Source organism: Mesoplodon densirostris, chromosome 4, assembly GCF_025265405.1.
Source record: "Mesoplodon densirostris isolate mMesDen1 chromosome 4, mMesDen1 primary haplotype, whole genome shotgun sequence".
Lineage (NCBI taxonomy): Eukaryota > Metazoa > Chordata > Mammalia > Artiodactyla > Ziphiidae > Mesoplodon > Mesoplodon densirostris.
The window spans coordinates 147,595,093-147,617,649 of NC_082664.1; the positions used below are offsets into that span (position 1 = coordinate 147,595,093).

At 43.6% G+C, this 22,557-nt stretch overlaps 1 protein-coding gene across 2 annotated transcripts in view; it reads right to left on the reverse strand.

The window, feature by feature from the left end:
• Positions 1–22,557, reverse strand: part of CRTC3 (CREB regulated transcription coactivator 3) — a 110,357-nt gene that overhangs the window by 27,487 nt on the left and 60,313 nt on the right. For both annotated transcript variants that reach the window (XM_060097437.1, XM_060097436.1), the window contains exons 3-6: positions 14,277–14,396; positions 6,514–6,575; positions 5,118–5,180; positions 2,911–3,011 (exon numbers count right to left, since the gene is read on the reverse strand). In XM_060097437.1, the coding sequence (XP_059953420.1) occupies positions 2,911–3,011; positions 5,118–5,180; positions 6,514–6,575; positions 14,277–14,396 (346 nt within the window). The remainder of the gene's footprint in view (positions 1–2,910; positions 3,012–5,117; positions 5,181–6,513; positions 6,576–14,276; positions 14,397–22,557) is intronic.

Genomic DNA, 22,557 nt, shown 5'->3' on the forward strand with positions numbered 1-22,557 from the left:
CAAACAAACAAATAAATAAATAAATAATGGGAACATTAACTGAGGTTACATCATTATGCTCAGGAAAGATTCCCAGGGAAAGAGCAGTTATTGCTTCTGCTATGGAGCCTAATTCTGGGCTTCAATTATATTTTCCCATCACTTTTTAAATCTTTACTTTATTTGGTTGGTCCTATAATAAGAAATACCTTTTGGAAAGCTAGTCGATATTTTTAAAGTCCAAAAGGAAAGAAAATGAAAAACTTTAATGAATGACAGGGGGAAAAGTACATGAAACTATTTAAAATAGCTCCCACCAACAAATATAATTCTCCAGAAATAATTCCTATCCTTGGAGACTTGAATAATATTTTAAACACACTGGCTTTCCCATGTAAACACATCCATATTTGGATCTGTTTCTGAGTTCTGCTATACTTGCAAGGCAACTTTGCAGAAGCAGGCACACAGTTCAGACATTCAAGCTGGAGGTCGGCCCACCTTCCACGGTTGAGAGATATTGGGGCCCAACGGTTTCTAACTGCTGATGTGAAAAGGAGTGACCCAGGAATTCTGCTCCAGGATTTCTTTCTTTCTGCTTTTTGTTTTGCTCTGTCTACTAGGATCAACACTGACATTCTTCTGCTTTTCTTATTCATCCTCACTCACACCTTCTGACATTTCTCACCTCTTCCCTCAGAGGCTACATAACTCTTGGCATAAATACTTCACTCAATTAATCACTTTCTTTAGGTTTTTTTTTTCTCTCTCTCTCTGCATGCAGGCCTCAAGATCTTGTTACCTATGATTTCCCTGTTCTCTCTAGGCCTTTGGCCCTTTCTAGAGAACTGTAAACTTTAAACAGAGGGTGACACGAATGAAGGAATGGCAGAGGCAGAAATGCAGCTCTTTTTTGGGGGTTCCAGGTTAAAGCCTATCAGCCTGGCTCCCTCCCAATCTGGGGAGACTAAGCTCTTGCTGCACCTTGTTTAGGCTTATACATGCCTATAGTCTACCTATAACCCTACCTATATGGAAGCTAAACTACTCTATCTTCCCGTATATCCTACTTCTCTAGGTGGTGAGCAGTGGACCCATATCCAATTCCAACATAACTGCCAGCTTTACTCTCATATCCCCATGTGTGGAAACATAGCTAGGCGGTCCTAACCAATTCCATAAGAGCTCATACTTGACAAACTGTTCGGGTAAATGTAGCATCTCTGAATTTCACCAAGGGAACAAATGCAGCATTATTACAATGATACAGGGATTATTAAATCCCATCCCTACTATATGCAAGGAAATAAGACCTGGAATATTCTCCTCATAAGGAAAAGAGACTATTTAGGGTTTAAACTACCTAAAAAGTAAAGAAAACTAGAAAAGCTAGCATTATCTTGGCCAAAGATTTATTTATTCCCATTTCAAGACCAAACACACAGCCCTATTTATGGACAAGAGTCAATGTGCATAAGGAATGGATAGTTCAGGGCCATTGTTCCTACTAGATTGTAAGCCCCAGAAAGGCAGGCTTGGTCTGTGTCTTAGAGAACCAGACTTGGTTCACGTGCAGGTTAGATTCAGCAACTAGTGTGCTCTGTACGCATAAGCCACTGAGTAGTTTCTCCACACTCTCCGTCACTGAGGACTCCTCTGTGCCAGGCACTGTGCGGAAGGTAAGACCATAAGACGCTGACTGTAAGAAACCTCCTGGGAGCAGAAGGAGAGAAGCACATCCATGAGAAAGGCAGTCAAGTGACACAGGTGCCGAGATGGCCATCTATAGGTAGGAGCTTTGGGATATTAGAAGGACATGGGGAGTTCTTGGCTGGCAAAGGGAAGAAGGTCAAGGATGGCTCCACAGACGTGGGGACAAAGCTGAGGGCCCTGGTCAGGTAAGGCCGGAGTAAGTTAAGAGAGGAGGAGATGGGAAGAGGATGGAACATTAATAGAAACCGAAGTAGTTCACCCACTTGTGGGGAGGGGCTGGTGAGTGAGGAGAGAAGGGAGAGAGGTGGGCAAGGGCCAGATCCTGGAGTTTGCATCATTCCAAACTGAGAGATTTGGACTCTCTCTGGGAGGTGAGGGGGTGGCACTGAGATTTTAAGCAGGAGAGGAATATGATCAGATGTGGGTTCACTCTGGAAGCAGACAGCATGAATCTTTTCCCCACTCCTGGTCCCCCCTGGCCTCTCTCCACTCCTTTACTCACTCTGGTCCCAGGGAGGTGGAACGATGACCTGCAGCAAAGAGGGGAACAAGTGAGCGGGGGTGCCGGCTCCACTCTGGCTCGCGCTCCTCCTGGCCAGGGGCGCGCCTTCCCTCGGAGAGCAGCCTCCCTGCCGGCCCTGCCCTGCAGTCTGACCTCGGTGCTCCTGCAGGGGGCGGGGCCAGTGCTGCCGGCCACTGGGGGAGCCAGTCTCCCTCTGGGGTTCTGTCTTAACAGCCACAGACCCAGAGAGAAGTCACTTCCTCTTGTCAGGAAGAAAGGTGGTATTTACCTCCACCCGTCACTTCTACTTCTATTTCTCAGTTTGTCCAGATTCTGGATGGGAAAAAAGGACTTTCAGAGAACCCAACATAAAACTGGATTGGGAGGACATAAGACTGGAAATAAGGAGACCAGTTAGCAAGTTGTTATGAGTCCCTATAAAAATGATGAGGGACTGAAAATGGAAGAGTGTGGAGTAGAGGAAGCTGGAGGGTCAAGAGATGCCAAGAAGAGAGAATTTGCAGAGCAAGAGGCAGGAGAGAAGCTCCATTCTTATTTCATCGTGAGCACACACACATCTCCCCTGCCAGGAGTTTTTCCCTGAGGACCACGAATCGGGGAAATGCACTCGCGGTTTAAGCTTTTCTCTCTCCCGGTTCCCATAGGACAGAATGAGAAGGCACAGATGCTGTTAGCATCGGGCCTGCATGTCTTACCCATGTATGAGGCAGGCCAGGCCGACTGGCCCCCTCCTCCATAGGGGTCCTGGGGCTTGGTGCTCAGAGCACTCGTGTGAAGAGCAGAGTCAGAATTGGTCCTAATGGGGGGAGGAGAGAGTCTGGCTGAAAATCCATTTTTCCTTAGTGAAAATGCAATGTTCTTTGCTGAAAATTACCAACAGGAAAGAAGGCAAGAATAACAGATTTGCAATCATCCATAAAATGAGGGGTCTGGACCTACCTGGAGTCCCTTAGATCAGTAACAGCCTCTGAGGATGGCCCACACCCAAAAGATTGTTATTTGTACTTGTATGATCTTTTCCTTTGAAGCTAATGGCATAATGATCTGGTTCAACAAGGCAGACCCTGGATTCATGGCTTCCTCTAAGAAACTTCCCAGTTTTCCTCGCAACTCAGAAGATCACGGTGATCAGTATATTCTCTGTGGCTGCACTAGCTTTTCCCCATCTGAGAATAACTCCTCCTATACGAAGGATCACCGACAGCAGTGACTCTCAAACCCTTCCAGGGAGAATGCAAGGTCGAGACAATTTTCAAAATAACCCTAATGTGTCCTTTGCCCTTTCACTCTCGCTCTCTCATGAGCACAGTAGTTTTCCAGCAGGCTTGTGACCTGTGATGTCACCGCAGGCTGAATGCACAAGCAGAGAATTGAGCTATCTTCAAGAGATTTGTAAAAGGTACAACAATGCCACTCTTCTCAGTAAATTTTTTTTTGTTTCAGAAAATATAACTGTGCTTCTTAAAAAAAGATATTTATTGACATGTAATGAGTTTATTATTATTTTATTTCTAAATGCATTAATAAGTATCTTCTATAAATCTCTCAATTTAATTTCCAATATCAATAGCGAAATACAAACAAATATACTCACACAAACAAACACTGTTTGAGGGCCTCAATGGCTTTTAAGATTGCAAAGGAGTCTTAAGACAAACATTTTGGGAACCGTTGAACTATAGCAAATTTCTGGAATTCTCCCAGACAGCTCCAATTTATATTTAGCTTCAACTCTAAGAGATATTATTTACTTATCTCATCCAAGGGTCAAACTGTCTGCCATTAAAAGAACTTGTGAGAGACTTGAAATTAATCTAAAATGCTTCTTTGTGGGCTGTTCCAGGTGATGGCCTCCTGTGGCCACCAAGCCATGTGGCTTGATTGTGCACCATGGCTGTGTTGTGTTCAGACAAAGGGAGAGGCGGTTCAGAACCTGCATGAAAAACAGGAAGAGTGTGGACTCTGGGATCAGAGAGCCCTGGGTTCAGATGCTAGCTCCTTTACAGATTCAAAAAGACTCAGGTGAATATCAATCAAATGCAGAGAGACAACTGGGAAAATCTGAATACAGACTGGGTATTAAATAATGTTAGAAATTATTGTTAATTTTGTTAAGTGTAATAATGGCATTGTGGTTATACTTTTTTAAAAAAGGTTCCTATCAGACTTATACTGTTAGATATATTTACAGGTGAAATACTTTATCTGGCCAGTGGTGGGATGGGGGTGTGGGGGACGGCGGGGTAGAAATAGAAGCTGAAGGAAGGGCACACGGAATTCTTACAATTATTTTCTTTCCAACTCTTTTTTGTATATGTTAAAATTTTGCACTAATTTTTTTTTTTAAATCCCAGTTCCATCACATATTAGCTAAGTGGCCTTGGACAAGTCGTTTATAACCTCTTAGAACAGAAACTACTACTCATTCTTGTAGAATGTTATCAGGATCGAAAAAAATGACCTATGTAGAACACTTACCACTGGGGTCCAGCTCAAAGTGATCATTTAATAGCTAATGTATACTGAATACTTACGATTCCCAAGTTCCTTATGTATCTTATTTAATCCTCACAACTACCCCTTGATATTGGTACTGTTATCTCCCTTTTCCAGATGAGTAAACTGAGGCATAGGGAAGCTACATAACTTGCTCAAGGTCACAGAGTAAGAGAGGCAGACCCTGTTATCCACTCAGACCTCATGTTCTCACACTGCTGTAGTGTCCTGAGCAGACGTTCACTACCTGGTGGGAGATTTGGGTTCCTTTTTTTTTTTTTAAACACTTCATATAAACACAACTGATATAAACATACTCTGGCAAATGGATGATATATTAGAAAACATCAGGACAATCAAGGTGACTGGCTTAGAGTTTATTTCTACTAGAAAACAAGCCATGTACCTGTTAAGTGCAGATGTTAGCCTGAACCCAGGGTGCTTCTCTTCCTTCCAAGGAGGCTGCTGCCTTTAAAAACCAGAATAACATAAAAAGAAAAAGAAGTTCAATCCACGGGGAGCAAAGGAGAACCTCCAGCCTGGGTTTGAGAACTGGCTCCTCTATTAACCCAGCTGCACGGCTGACCTCTCCAGCTCCTGTGATTTCTGATTTCCATGATAAAAACTATCACAAATCCATGGGAACAGCAGGAGCAAATGAGATAGCTGGGCACATAACAAGGTTTTTTTGGTTTTTTTTTTTTTTTTAAAGGTTAAACAAGCACCTTTGAATGCCTTTTGAAATGTTTCAAATCTATGACCAGTTCCTCTCTGGGGATGTGAGGTCTTACTCCAGATGTGTGAAAAACTACACCTTGTCACATACCCCGAGTGCATGGAGTGTGTGCTTGCGGGTGCCTGGCCAGACTGGAAGCAGAAATGCTGCAACCCCACACAGATGCCCATGAAGAGGAATGTAACTGTTACAGTAGCCCAGTTTATGAAACTATGAATCTGACTAATCCTCATGCTCTGGAAAGCCTAAGACAATTTTTCTTGAATACAAATTTTTAGAATCTCAATTTGGAGGTATCCTTTTATGATTTAGAATAAAATATTGTGCTTGTCCTACAACCATGGATCCCAAGATTCTAAAGCGCTACTGAAAACCTACTTGAGGTAGGGGCCAGCTGTCACCCATCTTCATATCGACCTTTTCCAGGTCCTGACTACATTATCCACAGTAAGTGTTGCCAGGGTTTGTCCCGAGAATGGATGGAGAATAGATCTCAACCCAGAGAGCTAAATTTTCTCAATACGTACATTTCAAATGCCTCTTAAATCTGACTAGGTGATCTGAAAATGATACCATGTATCCACCGGATGTAACAATCTTTTCAGTTAATTTTATATTCTGTCACCCTCAGTACTCAAAAACACTCAACTTTTTGGTATATATTCTCTATATACAAAAATACTCAGAGAGGCCCTAGGTCAAATCCACTATGCAAATTAGTTTTAGGAGCTTACTAAAGCCTTATGTTCCTTTCAGTAGCTTATCAAGACACGTTATATATTCAAATATAAGAATAAAAAATCAGAGTATTATGTTGGTAATTGTATTCGAAATGTGTTTCTATTTGGTCTTTAAAATGAAGATCTAGATTGATTTAAATAACTTAATTTTAGACTTTCATATAAGTCTATGATTATACATGGAAAGACTTAAGTTTTATGAGAAAACAAGAGTCTGTGCTTTAGATTAGAAATTTCTAAAACAACATTCAAGGCGGATACAATAAAGTGAAACCATCCAAAAATAGCACATGCTCCTCCTATCTTTGAAAATAAGGCTTGCTTACCTTGGCCAACTCTCATCCAGGGGCTGCGAGGCGTAATTAGCTCCAAATGTACTACCATCAAAGTAGAATTTTCAATAAAGGAAAAATATAATGAATGGAAAGTTGAAGCATAACTAAGAGGCTGGAATCGTGGGGGAGTTCAATAACTTTTTTGGTTCTTATCTTTATCTCTACACCCGACATCTCTTCCTCCATGCTTTGTCTTATCAACTTCCTCTGGAAAAATCTATTCTATCTTCTAACCAGTGCCATCTTTGCATGATTCACATGGGGTGTTTCTTTTTTTTTTTCTGCCTGCCCAACATCTTTTACTTTCAAGAACTGCTTCCACCCCGACCCGAAACCTGGTAAAGCTGTCATTCTGTGTGGGCCTGCCTGCCCCACAAAATGTACACAGACCCAGTATTTCCAGTCAAGGTAACTTATCCCCCTGTGACTGGTTCAGGGGTGGGCTCATGATACAAACAAGGGGGAAAAGGAGTGCCCCCAGCTGAGGTGGTGAGCCCAAGGACCACGTGGACCTGGGTTTCTCTCCCTGGAAGTCAATTCAGAGGTAGCACCTCACAGATACTGAATCTCGATGCTATTGTACAAACCCCTGGATCTAGCCCCTTGGGCTTCTAGTGACATAAGCCAATAAATTTCCTTTTTTCCAAGTTGAGGGTTTCTGTTTCTTATAACTAAAAGAGAGCAGCATTAGGTTTGTGGAGAAATGTGAACTTCCTTGGGTTGTCAGGAGCCCTGTTTTATAATTTCTGTATTCTTCATTGGGTCTAGCCTGCCTTGGAACATATTCCAGGTGAAATGGAAATATGGAAAAACAAATGTGATGCTACACTATACATGCTGAGCACAGTAGAGCCGTTTTGGTTAATTTAGTTAATTATACATATAGAATAGCCTTCTTAAAACATTTTAAATCATATTATTCTCCTGCTAAAAAATCTTCAATGATTCTGTATAAAAGAAGCCATCAGGGCCTCCCTGGTGGCGCAGTGGTTGAGAGTCCGCCTGCCGATGCAGGGGATACGGGTTCGTGCCCCGGTCTGGGAGGATCCCACATGCCGCGGAGCGGCTGGGCCCGTGAGCCATGGCCGCTGGGCCTGCGCGTCCGGAGCCTGTGCTCCGCAACGGGAGAGGCCACAACAGTGAGAGGCCCGCGTACGGCAAAAAAAAAAAAAAAAAAAAAAAAGAAGCCATCATCAGCTAGGGCTCAGAAGGAAATGGGAACCAACGGAGAAGGACCCTATCCTACAGACAGAATCTGGCATTAGTAAAACATGGGCACTAATGAACTCTTCATGAAATATTTCCTTTGCCAGAAGCATTAAGATCACAAGGTTCACTTCCTGTGTATTAGTTTTATCATGTCTAGTTACCTTCTTTCTTAATCTGAATCTTAGTCAAGGCAATAAAACAGAGATATTTTCAAAAGAGAGACCAGATGTTTCTTCAACACCAAATATTAGGCTGAATATATGCAAAGTACAGATGAGAACAGACTGCAGAAGGAGACAGAAGAGGAAAAGGTGATAAAGAAATAAGAAGGCCCTCTGAGAGGAAGCACATCAGTATCTCAGTTGGCAGAGCCATTAGGGAGAAGGCATTGAGCCTTTCTCTTTCCTGCAGAGTTTGATGAATCTCTGTCCAGAAAAGATAAATTTCAGAAGCAGAAGTTTACCACTTCCCTCAGGACAGTGCCACCCTTAAAGTCCTTAGTCCATTTATCTGGAACCTGTAATACAAATTAGAACGCAGTGGTGTAATAGTAGTGCAATGATCAAACATCGATTATTTCAATGTTGAGGTCTAAGCCAGCATTTTAGCCTTTCTGATGTATATTAACAACATGGAAATATAGTAAATTCCTGAAATTTTAATATGAGTAGGCTGAGGCATCAAAAGTTAAAAGATGTGACCTCTGAGCTCTCCCAATTCTCACCATTCACATCTCACTTAATGGATATTCGGAAACCCAACAACTGTTGGCACCAAGAGAACCACTAACGTTAGTAACCACTAATGTCAATAGCTTACAGCTAAACTCAACAGAAGAAAACCTAGAAAAGGTTTATTTGTTCTTCTGAAGATTTCAGAAAACTTTGTTCAGGTGGCTTTAATTACTCTACAACGCTAATATGTCCTAAAGAACATCCTAAAGACAGAAAAAATACCCTTATCTGTAAACTTGAATTTACCATTTAATTCAACAAACATTTCTAGAGTGCTTGCTAGCTGCCAGCAAACAAACAGAACAGTAGCAGAGGTGACAGGGTTTTTAACAAGCCAGATCAGCTCCTCACCCAGTACTACATTAGTTAAACCTAGGTCAAAAAACAGTCCCACAGGGACTTCCCTGGCGGTCCAGTGGTTGAGACTTTGCCTTCCGGAGCAGGGGGTGCAGGTTCGGTCCCTGGTTGGGGAGCCAGGATCCCACATGCCTCGCTGCCAAGGAGCCAAGGCATGGAATGGAGGCAGTATTGTAGTAAATTCAATGAAGACTTTAAAAGTGGTCCACATTAAAAAAAAAGAAACAAAAACAAACAATCCCACATTATAATGGGCCTTTTTATTTATCCACCTGTGCACTCCTTTTCTGGCTCCTCCTCTTCTGCCTTCAACCCTGATGGTCCAGAGTTTCTGTGGCCTCACAGCCTCTCAGCCCACATCTGCTTACACTGCTCTCAAAAGGACAGGATGGGGAGAAGGGTCTCAGTATCATGGGTGCCATGTAGAGTGGGAGCAGGGCGAGAGGCTGGGGACTCCGGGCACAGCCACTTTGGGAAGAGTGTCCTGCCTTCCATGCTCACCTTGGTCGGTCCCACCCATGCCTCTGGCTCCATCCATCATCCATAGTCCAGTAACTCATAAATCCATACCTCCAGCTCCCAACAGTTCTCATGAACTTCAGTCTCAAATTTCCAACTGCCTACTCAGCTTCTCCACCAAAAGTACCTAAAACCCACTCATCATCTTGCCTCTCGCCTGCTTGTCTTGTTAGGAGTCCATCGTATGTAATGGAGGGTGCCGTCCACCCAGGTGCTCCAGGTGGAAATGCCAGTCATCCCGGGCTGTTCTCTCTCCCCAAGTCCCTGCAGTTCTGTAGTGAAAAATCCTTCCCCTCGTGTTCCTGCCTCAGTCCATCGACAAGGGGACTCCTGCTCCTTCTCAGCTCGGGGAGTGTCAGAGGGAAAGTTCTCACGCACTCTTTCCCAAAGGAAGGGGAGTAGCCCTTCTGTTGATATGACAGGACACCTGCTGGCCCATTTCCCCGTGGGTGGGGTCACTGAGCCTCAGAAGCTCCAAACAAGTCCGACCCTGTCTCTTTCTTGTGCTGCCTGCTCGTGGCTGGTGAGCACAGCCAGGTTCTTCTTTTGGCTTCCTGTTCCCATGAGGTAAGGGCACCTGGGGAAGGGCTCAGGAACTGCCTTCTTGAGCAGCCTGGGGGAGACCATGTTATCTCCTGCCCTCTGCAGCTCCATGTTCTTCCAGGCACAGAGTTTGTGGGGCAGGTTCATTATGGTCCACGCAGCTGGTGGGGTAAGTGAACTCCAGGTCTGGTGGGTTAATAGAACCCACCCACCAAGACAAGTGCCAGGGTCAGATTTAACATATAAAACTGACCACAATTTGGTTCCTTCCTAATTTCTCAACCATGTCTTCACCATCACTCAACTTCCTCTTGTCCTTTTATCTCCAACTATGTCCTACCAGAATACATCTAAAAGTCAAACATGAAGGGAGGTACATGAGTGAGATCTTTTTTGAGTCCCTATGTGTATGAAAATGTCTTCCTGTTTACCTCAGCACGTGAGTGACAAATAGGCGGCATGTGGGATTTTGAAGTCTAACTATTTTCCCCTTAAAACTCTAAAAACTAGCATTTCCTTATCCTCTGAGATGGAAATCCTTAATGGGCGTTACGTAAAAACTGGGTTTTGTGATCAAGTAAGTTTTGGAAACCCTGGATTAAAGACAAGAAGTTTCTTAACTGCCAGGCTTCTCAGAGCCCTAATATAAACTGTGAAGCTTCAAGAAGATACAGAGAACCCAACATTTCTCAAATATAATAGGCAGTGCATTTCAAAGAAACAGTGTTCTATAAACTGACATCCTAAAATTTTCATCTCATTGTATGAAAAGAATCAAAGCAAGGCCTGTTCCAAAGAGGAAACCCATTCCTAACTTTGGCGGATCTTAAGGCATCTCTTCATGACTGTTCACCCTAGTTTTCTGGACACAATATACTCTCAAACCTTGTTGGGAATGTAAATCAGAAAATTTCTAAACATTTGTTTTTCTTTCTTCCTAAAAACACATCTCTTTTAGAGGAAGGTGCTTCTTATGATTCTTCAGTGTGTCCCCCTTTTCTTCAATGTATTACCCACAGGTCTGAGATAATATTATATTTGCTGTAAATTTATGTTAATAGTTCAGAAATTCAACAGGATGGTGTTGGGGATACATGTTTGCTGCCTTTGAGGAGTGAGAAGGGCTGCTGAAGACACGAGCAGCTGCAGGAAGGTAGGAGAGCCTCTCCTCTGAGTTCTCAGGCCCAGGCCCCCAGCTGGGGACCAGGCAGCACCTCTCCGCTGCCCTGAGTGCAGTCCCAGGCCAGATCTCAGGTGGGCAGTGCCCTGGTCTCTGCTTGTGGCGGCCCTCATGCCAACAGCAGAGCCCAGAGCCCACTGTGCCAGCCTTCCCTGCTATGATGGCCGCCCACTGCCTACCGCGGGAGGAATGCCCTTGTGCCAGGTCTCCGCTGCTTGTGGCTGCCCACACTGTTAACAATGTTCATTTGAGATCATAGGACTGAACCCTTCTCTAAGCCAGTGTGCGCGTTCTAAAATAACACCCAAGCCAAGAAACAGCTGGAAGAAGAAAATTCTGAATACATTTCTTCTCTTTGTTCTAGAAAAGATTCAAACCGGTGTTAATACTTCCGAATAATAAAACTTCATTAAGGAGGTAATAGACTGGTGAGAAAGGCAACCATTTTAAGCAGATTATTGCAAAATCAAATGAATGCAGGCCAGGAAAGGAAAGATGGAATTGCAGCCCTCTTCCCCATCTTCTCCTGAATATATTCATATCTTCGACATAAAATCATCCCACTTTTATATTTTACTAGGAGCTCAAGGTCCCTTGATTCTTCAAGAGACTCGCTGTTTATTCCTGGGCAGGCCTACGCTAAAGAACTCTTTTGAGTCAGCAGATGTCAGTCTCAGGACCCCCGTTAGGTGCTTCAGAGAGACATCTCATGGTCTGTGAATCAGACTTGTACTGTCTGATGAACAACTTTAATTCATCTGTATATTTATTTGGTTCTTGCTTCTCCTGCCCTTAGGAATTGATCTGCTTTGCTGCTGCTCTCATGAGTTGACCCGTATACACAGTCAAGTTCTAACCTATGACTTATTACCTGAAAAGAGATAGAGTCACCTGAACACACAGTGAAGTCTTCCCTCCGGCACTTTGCACAAGCTGTTCCCTCCGCCTGAAACATCTCCTCCCGGCTGTCTTCCTCCCTGCATATCACAACCACCTGAAGTTATTTTCCTTTATTTTCTTTTCTTTTTTTTTTTGACCTGTTTGTTGTCTGTCATCTCCCACAGGACTGTAACTCAAGAAGGCAGGGACACGTCTGTCTCATTCAGCTCTGAGTCCCCAGTGCTTAGAACAGTACCTTGTACAGAGAAGGGGCTCTGTGAATACCTGTTAAATAAATCAACATGCTATCCCCTCACTTGTTACCTATCCTTCAAGCCTCAGATTTTCCTCTGGGATGCCTTCTCCGTCTCCCCAAGACCGGTGCAGGCTGTGCTCCTCTGAGCTTGCACAGCCCCTACGCTGCATCACCTGCAGCTTGCCACACTGTGCTGACACCGTTCGCTTGCCCAGCTGCCTCTCCCACTGAGCAACAAGCAACTTGAGGGCAGGGACTACGTTACGTTTCCCATGATATCTAGAGTGTCTAAATGGTGCCTAACACTAACTGTTGTTAAGTGAATGAACATTTTCCTCTGTTGCTTTTCTTCAATCTCCTCTCCTAGACAGTCCTCTAGTTTAAAAAGCTGTGAGTACATGCATATATTTAGACTATACTTGCTGCAAAAAGGATTTGAGATAGCTATAAATATATCTATATGTATTATAATATTTAGAGAGAACACCTACAAGGGAAAGAGGGAATTGAGAATTAGAAAAAGATATAATGTTAGTTACATCAAGAAACACTCTTTTACTTGAAAATTCCAAGCAATTTAGACAATGGTTCCAGGTACTACTCCACCCCCACACGTGTGAATTAGCTGAAGTACTGCCTGAATTCTCCTTTCCTTTTGCATTCTATGTAAAAGTTATTACACATTCCAGAAAGGAATTTGAGGGGTATTGGTGGTTAAATGGTAGAATTCTCGCCTCCCAGAAAGAAATTGGAAAAATCAGTTATCAACTTCATTTTCCCTGATAATGGTCACATAATATACAAAATTAGAAGTCAAGGTATCTCAATGGACCAAATGTGGTGTGTCCCTGGGGGTGGAAGAGAGGATAAGTAACCATTCATTGCCTCACATTGACAGAAAACTGCAAGAAGCCCAAGGGCAAGAGAAGCAGTGGTTTCCTCTGTGCGACCCCCACCCCCAGCCCGCAACTCCTCCCAGGGGGTCTCTCTTGAGTGTGGTCCTGGGGACCACTGAGTGCTGTAGCGAGGGAGGGGCTCAGGCTGGGAGGTCAGCTTGACCTGGGCTGAATCCGGGGCCCCTCCAACCTCAGCAGTGGAATTTTGGGCAAGTTACTCTGACGCTCAGTTTCCTCATTGGAAAATGGGGGTTAAAAAAAGTAAACTGCTCAGTAAGTATTGAGGACTAAATGACATATGAATTGCCCAGCACAGTGTCTGGCATGGTTAGGTGCTCAGCAAACATAAGCGTCCTCCCCCCACTTCCTGGTTTCTAGGCTGGTGAAGCGAACTCTACCATCACTGCCAGGAATCCAGCTCTGCAGTAAGACTTACCCCGCCTTTCTCGTCTTCCTCCACCCCTGCGGGTGAGAAGAGTGAAGTGAGAATGCAGGCCCTCCTCCCACAAAATCCAGCTCAGGTCTGTTTCCAAAAGCCCTGAGCACAATGCTGGACCCCCAGCAGCACACCCCACTCTGGCCTCATAAATAAAATTGTCAGATGAATTCACAATCTCCTTTTCTTTCTTCCTACTTAATAGCATAGAATTTGGTGTGAGTGAATATCACTACGTAAGATTTTCCTAAATACCAGCTTTATATTTCAGTTGTCATCTACTGAGTTTGAAACTCCATAAATAGAAAATCATATAAAATTTCTTCTGTAAGTTCTAGCAGCAGGTCAGTGGGTCAACAGAAATAAAAACAAATCACCTATCTGACTGTTTGTTTTAGCTAGACAGATTAAATCTATCTAACCTGATTCAAAGTCATGTTTAATTCTGACTTTGCTGATTTCTGAAGAAAATGCTGAGAAGGCCTTGCAATGGGGCTGAATTACATGTTGTTTATGTTCAGTTACTTCATTAAACTGAACTTTATTGACACTTTCATAAAGTAAACATCTACAATGATCCTTCCAATTTTTACCTGTGGAGATGTTTCTGGTTTCCAACTCACTTATTTTTATTGCCTCCGTTCATCAGATAAAATGAAGATTTTGAGGCCAAAGGGGAACAGGGAAGATACATCCTGAAAACCTTTCAAAACTTATCCTCTCCTCAGACAATGAAAAAGGATATTTGTCGTCCTGGCTTGTCCCCAGACCGTCGGTGGAGGGGGTGGAAGCGGGTCCGGGACGGCCTCTCCACCAGCCCGTGGTGGCGGGTTCCACGCACGCTGTCAGCTGGGTGGAACGCCGGCTGCGGAGAGAAGGAAGAGAGTTGGCCTGTGACCGTGACATTGCCACTCACCCTCAAGAACACCAACTGATCACAACAACAGATGACAAGGCTGACTTTATAATTTTACTGGTGTCTATGACTGTGCCTTGAGTCAAGGTAAATAAAATGCAGCACATGGAGCTATTTCTACATCATTACAGAATAATTTAAAATAGTGTTTAGGGTGTGAAGATGAAAGCTGAAAGAATGATATATTAAAAGTTGTCACAATTTAGAGACTATGGATTCATACATCAATCCCAGGAACTGGGAGATAAGCATGAAATGTAAAAGAGGTATACTTAAGACAGAAACGAACTGAGTATCTACAGCGTGCAGTGTGCAGAAACATAGATGTGGCATCCAGAAATAAAATGGAATACCTACTGGGGACTGGGGACTACTTGCTCTATACGGTGTCTTTTTATATTTTTGATTGACTCGACAATGTTTAAAAATTCAGGTTTGGGGCTTCTAGTGAAAAATCTGAACATCTTGGCCACACTGGTCCCAAATTCCCACTTGGCAATGGGGACTGAAATTGAGAGTAGCTGCTCTCTGCAGGTGGGACACCGGACCACTCACTTCTTACGTTAGACATCTGAGTTTGTGACCCGAGTCAAGGTGAGAAAAAAGAATACTACCTGAATACAAGTGGGAAACAACTCATTATCAACTCATTACACCCCAAATGGCACAAATGAAAATACAAACAGATTAAAGATAAATCCATGGTCAATAAATACAAAGTCTTTTATTAATGGAGGCTTGGGTGACATTCTTAACATTTTTGAGCTTGGCATCATAAAAGGCAACCTTTTTTTTGTTTTTAACATCTTTGTTGGAGTATAATTGCTTTAAAGTGCTGTGTTAGTTTCTGCTGTATTACAAAGTGAATCAGCTATATGCATACGTATATCCCCATATCCCCTTCCTCTTGCGTCTCCCTCCCATCCTCTTTATCCCACCCCTCTAGGTGGTCGCAAGCAAAAACCAAATCCTAGGCTTGACCATTCTACCTCACATAATGGGGCAATGTGTATACAATATTATGCCAGAGATGTTTGTGAAATACATGAAAACAGATTTTCTTTTATGTAAATTGAATCATATGTCAAATACCTAGCTTACTATGAAAGGAATCCTTTGACGGAGTATGTCTTTCTGGGGGAGCTTCTTTTAGTTAAGAATTGGTAGCTAATTTTTCTTTGTTAAACACACAGATTTTCTCATACTGGACTTGGGAATGACTCCTATTTCTCCCGAGTGGACTGATAAAATGTCTGGACTAGTTTAGTTGAACAGTTCTGTCAACAAAGGGTCCCAGGTCCCAGCCTGTCTCAGTTCTTCTCTATTTTTACAATCCAAATCTATTAACTCCTAAAATAAAGAGATCTTACTGAGGAACAACCCCTGGTACTGGAAGAAAAATATCCATTGTGATAGGTAAGGTGGATGTTGATCTCAGACAAGAGAGTACACTAGTCTAGGGAGTGACAAATTGAAACATCTTTGTTAATCAAGAGGATGAATACCCAAGGCACACTTTATCAGGACCTGCTTACACAGTAGACATAATTTTAAGAGACAGATTACTTTGTTCCAGGATAAAAGAAAAGGGAGGACTCTCTGGTAATAAAATCACACGAATGTTAACTGTACTTGAAAACAACATTTTCCTCTAGGAGTCATAGAGCACAACTACTGCCAGACTGAGCTCCCAGAGGCCAGCCTACAGAAGGGGCACTGAGGGTCTTTAGAAGGGGATCCAAGGGGACTTCCCTGGCGGTGCAGTGGTTAAGACTCTGTGCTTCCACTGCAGGGGAACTGAGATCCTGCATGCCGCACGGCGTGGCCAAAATAATAAAATTAAAAATTAAAAATAAAGGGGGGTGGATCCAAAAAGCAGAAAGCTCTTGGAATGTCTTCTGGACTTCCTATTACACATATATTTTCTATTTACACTTGCCTGTTTTGCCTTAACCCCTGCTGGCCCAGATCCTCTATTATTACTTGGACTCAGTGTGTGTGTATGTGGAGGGGGGAAATCTCTGGCCACATTTGAAATTTTCTTCTCTTCCTCACCGTGGAACAAGTTCAACTCTCTGCCCCTGTAGTAGCTGATCTTCTTCCAAACTACATTTGACTTTAGCCCTCTCAACTCACAAGGCCTTGCCCATCAAATGAATTAGAGCAGTTCAGCCCAGGAAGCTGGAACTGGAGGAGGTTTCACAGTGAAGGAGTCTGTTAAACACTATGGTGTTTGGTAGTTGGCCTAAGTCTCTGGATCCCAAAAAGCTAGGGACGAACAGACACACAGTTCTCCTGTTCCTACCAACTTCCAATCTCGTCCTTGATAAGAGCTAAAATTCTGTTATTTAAAAATGTATTTCTTAAGCTAACTTTAATACAAAAAAGAAATAAAACCCTACCACCCTGAAGGTCAAGTACTTCATTTTTTCTGTTCCTTTTCAAGTTTTATCCATAGTTTTTACATGGTGGTACCCATAGCACATTTATTTTTGTGATCTATTTTCCGTACTTAACATTTTATAAACAATCTTCCATATATTATGTAATCCTTACAGTTATTAATTCAATAAGCATACAGTATTTCATTTCCAACGTTCATAAGGCCAAAACTCCATTATACAGTTCAAAGAACTTGTGGTTTGGAATCAAAGAAAACAGTCTCAGTCCAGAATCTTTCACTTACTAACAAGTTACTTCGTCTTCCTTATCTGTAAAGTGAAAATGATCATCTGATAACTTCCTCACAGGCTTGTTGAGAAAACGAAATTAGATTATGTGTGTGAAAGCTGCCTTATCCCAAGGATACTGGGTGTTACAGACTGAATTGTGTCCCCCAGAATTTGTGCATTAAAGCCCTAATCCCCAATGTGACTGTATTTGGAGATGGGGCCTTTAAGGAAGTAATTACAGTTAATTGAGGTCATAAGGTAGGAGCTAATCCATAGGGCTGGTGTCCTTTTGAGAAGAGGAAGAGACACCAGGAGGACACGCACACAGATGAAAGGCCATGTGAGGACAAAGCAAGAAGGCAGCCATCTGCAAGCCAGGAAGAGAGTCCTCAATAGAAACCAACACTACCAACACCTTGATTTTGAACTTTGCAGCCTCCAGAACTATGAAAAAATAAATTTCTGTTGTTTAAGCCACCCAGTCTGTGGTATTCTATTAGGGAAGGTCAAGCAGGCCAATACACTGGGCATCAGAAGGAGGATGGATATCCAGGTGGTGGGACACTGGAGAGCATCTTGTTAAAGGTGAGGCCACCCTGCAGAGCCCTTCTGTGGACAGCAGGAGTGACATCATCGTTAGGGGCATCCTCCAGCATTCTGAGCCTCCCACACCCATCTGCTGCCCATGCCATGTCACCTCTGAAAGCTGCAACCTGGGATGAATGCCTGAAAAGAATGTTGGCAGGGCCTTGTGACTTGCTTTCATCAATGGATCATGAGCACACGTGATATACATCTTGTCCAAACAGAAACTCTCGCACCCTTCCTTCTGCCATGAGAATGCCATGTCCCAAAGAGCAGATGCTGCTTCAACCTCAGTTGCAGAAAGGGAAGATACAGGGAGGAGGGCACAGCAGGGAATATGAGTGAAAAACAAAGGTTTGCTGAAAGTCCCAGAGTTTTTGAATTGGTTGGTACTGGAGCAAAGCTGACTGATATGGCAGTGATAGCAGAGAGACTGCAGTGAGATGGAGAGTCCTGCTTTCCAGGAAGAGCAACAAGCCAAGTGTAAAGTCAAAAGATCCTGCAAATTGGTGCCTACATGTTTTAAGGAGGGCCTCAGGCTCAGGTTCTGACAAGCACCACCCTATCTGAAAACGTGGGACCCAGACACTAAGCAGAGAAGAGAGGACTCCTGCGCACCCGTATACAAAAGCTCCTCCACACTGATACCTGGGATCTGGTGCTGGACTACGCATAGGCAGACCGAGCACATTCTTAGGATACAAGCAAGAAAAGGGCAACACAGAAGAGGAAGACTCTATTTGAGAGACTGTCCAATAACATTCAAAGTATTCATTGTGGGAAAAATCAGAATTTAGCTGGATTTCCTTATCCTTTTGTTTGTTTGTTTGTTCTGGATGGCTTAATAGTTTTTATTCTGAAATACATAGGGATGGGAGATCCAATAACCTCTTCAAGGCCCGGGCCAGCACTGGTCTTACTGCAGGGCCCCAGGCACTAGAAAGTGGATGGGAACGGCACATGGGGAGCGGCAGTGTCCTTGCTGGCTGTCTGAGATAATGCAGGGGTGAGGCTGCACCAGGAGGCTCAGTAGGAACCTGAGCGGTGAAGGGGTGGCCAGAGAATTCTGTTTCACATTGTGACTGAACTGCCAGGGCCTGAGCATGGTGAGGAATGACCCAGTGGTAACCCAAGGCAGGGGAAAGGTGGACTCTGGGCTTAGGTCCCCAAATCTGAGAGAGGGTAGACTAGGTGGAGCACAGACCAAACACCAAGGTTCCATGAACCTCAACAGTGAAGGACAATGAGGCCGGGGCGGGAGGGTACAGGTGCTTCCTGAGTTGGCAAGTAGCTAGCCATAGGCAATTCTTAGTTTCTGTGACTGGGCTTTGTGGGGAGGAGGCGAATTCAAAGCGGTTCAAGGTACTTCTGGGAATTGAATGTCCACTTGCAGAGAGCCCCCGTCTCAGGCTCTCCCCGCTTTGCAGGACTGCATGCTCCTGATTGTTTCTGAAAATACCTCTACGTGGATGGCAAATTGGTTCAGGTTTCCAGGTATTACGGTGGCTGATAGAGCAGGGGTGACATGGCTAATGCTGATAGCAGAACTCTTTCCGACATGAAACAGGACACGTGAATCCTCCAAAAGAAGCAGCGTTGTGGATTTGCAGGGCAACGGCAGACAGGACCACACTCTCAGAGCACTCCCCCCAAGGACCGAGACCTCACGCAGGTGTCTTGACATGCAGCACCATCTGCAGTCACCTCACATCACCTGCGAAAGCTGCAGCCTGGGGTGAATGGCTGAACGTGGCAGCTGGATTTCCCTACCTTTCCTGGGAGGAAGATTACTTCCTCTAATTAGACACTATTGATCTATCAATGTGACCTACATTTGCATTGATTCTTTTAGCAGACGTACCGCATCACTGGCAGATCATTAAGTTTGTGGCTAATTAGAAACCCCAGATCTTTCTTACATGACTAACAAACCACAAGCAGATTCCTACTACTAAGCCCATGTTTAGTCATGAAATGAGCTAAGTTTGAGAATTGGAGAGTTGTTTATTGCCAACTCAAGGAGACTGTCATTATTGAAGGTATATATGCTATAGCATATTCTTTATACGTGAATGACCAAGCCACACTTCTTTCTTGCAGCAAAGTCAGTTCTCGCTTACAGCTGTATTTCTATACGATGTTATTAAAAGCAGGAAAAATGTAATTTGCAACTTCTCTCAAGTGAAATATAGACTTGTAAATGCTAGTAGGATGACCAAGTACATTCCTGAATTGTAAGAAGTTCTACTGAGTTTTTAAAAATATATTTAAAACATTTGAGAAGACAGAGATTAAGCATATTAATGGTTCCTTTGCAAAGTCTTGATCCAGAATACCATAACCTCAGTATCTTTACAAGGGGATGCCCAATCACTATTCTCAAACAGAAACAATTCTACATAAGACAACTCTCAGCAGCTTCATTTGTAGACATTATGATAACTAAAGCGCAAGAAAAAAAAAATTCCTGTCAGAGCAACAGATATTTTTCTGGAATACCACTGTCAATACTAGAAATACATATTGACAGGAGTTGCACTGGATGTGATGATACCATTATTTTACGGTATGAGGACAATGTGCTAGCCTGAACCAGGGGTCATTTATGTGACAACTTCACCCATCTCAGCAGAAAACCAGGAAGCAAAGAGAGTCTCCAAGCAACAAAAACAGAACCCTCCAGGAGAGCACTTGGAAGGGAGCCCCTCAGGGTCTCCACTACACCTTACCTGAGCCTAATAAACTGGACCACCTGGCTTTTCAGCCCAGAGCAGGTGAAAATAAGGTGGGGATGAGCAACACAAGGGAACAGGGGCTGCTGGCTTATCAGAGTGATAAGCAAAAGGACTGCTGACCATAATGGAATCCAGCTCCGTGCTTTCCTTCTACAGATGAGAAACCAGGACGCAGAGAGATGAAGTGATTTTTCTCACGGTCACACAGCCTGGCAACTTGAACTCAGGATTCTGAGCCTCCTTCAGGGTTCTCTTCACCTCACCATTTTGCCTCCTTTGCTCAGTCGCCCACATAAAATTTTTGAGATTGTAAGTGGATTTTTGCTGACATATACAGAAAAAATAAAAAATATTTTTCCAGAAATGTTCCAGACAAAATTCTATTATGTTCTCATAAATCTACTGATGACCCAAGATTCAATTAAAGGGTAAGAGCCCTGCTAGGGTATCTGGCTATCTTGCAGTATAAACAGCATACTTACCTTTTATATTGGATCCAACAGTCTCATTTGGGGTAAGTGTCCGACAATATTTTATAAAGGTTAGCTACAAGTCCCAAGGCTATTTATTGACCTTCCCATGCTTCCTCCTATAGAATTAAAATGCTATCTCAATCCTTCTAAATTCCTCTATATATTTGAGCCCCCATCTGTTTCCCTCCTCCCCAGTAGAGCTAGAGGTGGAACAGGAGACTGGGTAGAAGTTTAACAGATCATAAAGGCACTACTAGACATGGTGTGTTAATGCTTGGCTCTGAGGTCACCCTCGCACTCACTAATTTGCTCTACAGGACCTCCAGCCCGCCCACAATGCTGTTTAGCTCTTCTTTCGTTCATGAAAGACTAACCCCTGGTTCTGAATACATTTCTCTGGGGGAAGAGTGGAGACTTTAAAAGGGCAGGAAGGCAGATTCCCTGAGTTTGCAGCGCTTCTTATTTATATGCAGGCTATAGTTAATGGACGATGTTATAGGTCCCCTCTTTTAAAAAGAGTCGAACAAAGGGACAACTGTGCCTCTCTTGGGAACCCAGCTGGAGATCATTCCAGCCACAGCCAGGGCTTCCTCTGGTTCTCATGATGAAGGGAGGGAGGGAGTCAGGAAGACCTGCCCACTGCAAAGAAGAGGCTATTAATTCACTCCCTGGGGGCTAAATGGAGCATTTTAATTCTACCTTACAAAATGAGCGGAATAAAAAGGATTTCATAGCTTGGTTAGAGACTCTATTATATCACCATCAAAACAAAACGAAACGAAACAACCTTAAAATGTAATTCAAAATACTTTACAAATCTCCAGGATCAGACGTGCCAGCGCTCTGCCAGCCCTCCCTGACCTCAGCTCTTCCTTTGCCTTCTGCAGTGTCAGAATTGGGCAGCAGCTGGTGCTCAGCCACGCCAGAGGGCTAGATCTTGAGTTCACAAAACTGTAAGGCTCCTAACTTCTGGGAATAAGGTCAGGCTTTTCTCCCAGCAGTTGGCAAGTGCTACACTATCTTCAGGCTGGTCTTAGTCCAGTCTCACAGGGTACTTTGACTCTCAGCCCCTGAATCACCTGAGTGGGTAGTTTTAATTTTATTTTTAACATTGAGACTATGCCTTTTTTTGCCAACTGAATTTGGGATCCAGTCTTCTCCCAAGAACCAAATGGGTCCTGCTGTGAGGATGAAAAGAAGCTACAAAGAGCAAAGCAGAGCAGAGAAGGTGCTGGCACCCAAACCTTCTAACCTGTGACCTGGCCTGTCACCATATCTGTATCCCATGTGTTGCCCCTTCCTAGTCCTTATTTTTAAATGATAGGTAAAAGGGAAGAAAAGCTAAGATAAACTAAGGATAAAGATTACTCTAAAAAATGACAGTGATAGGGCTTCCCTGGTGGCGCAGCGGTTGGGAGTCCGCCTGCCGATGCAGGGGACACGGGTTCGTGCCCTGGTCTGGGGGGATCCCACATGCCGCGGAGCGGCTGGGCCCGTGAGCCATGGCCGCTGAGCCTGCGTGTCCGGAGCCAGTTCTCCGCAACGGGAGAGGCCACAACAGTGAGAGACCCGCGTACCACAAAAAAAAAAAAAAAAAAAAAAAAAAATGACAGTGATAAAACAGTTTGTTTTTTAAGGCAGCAAA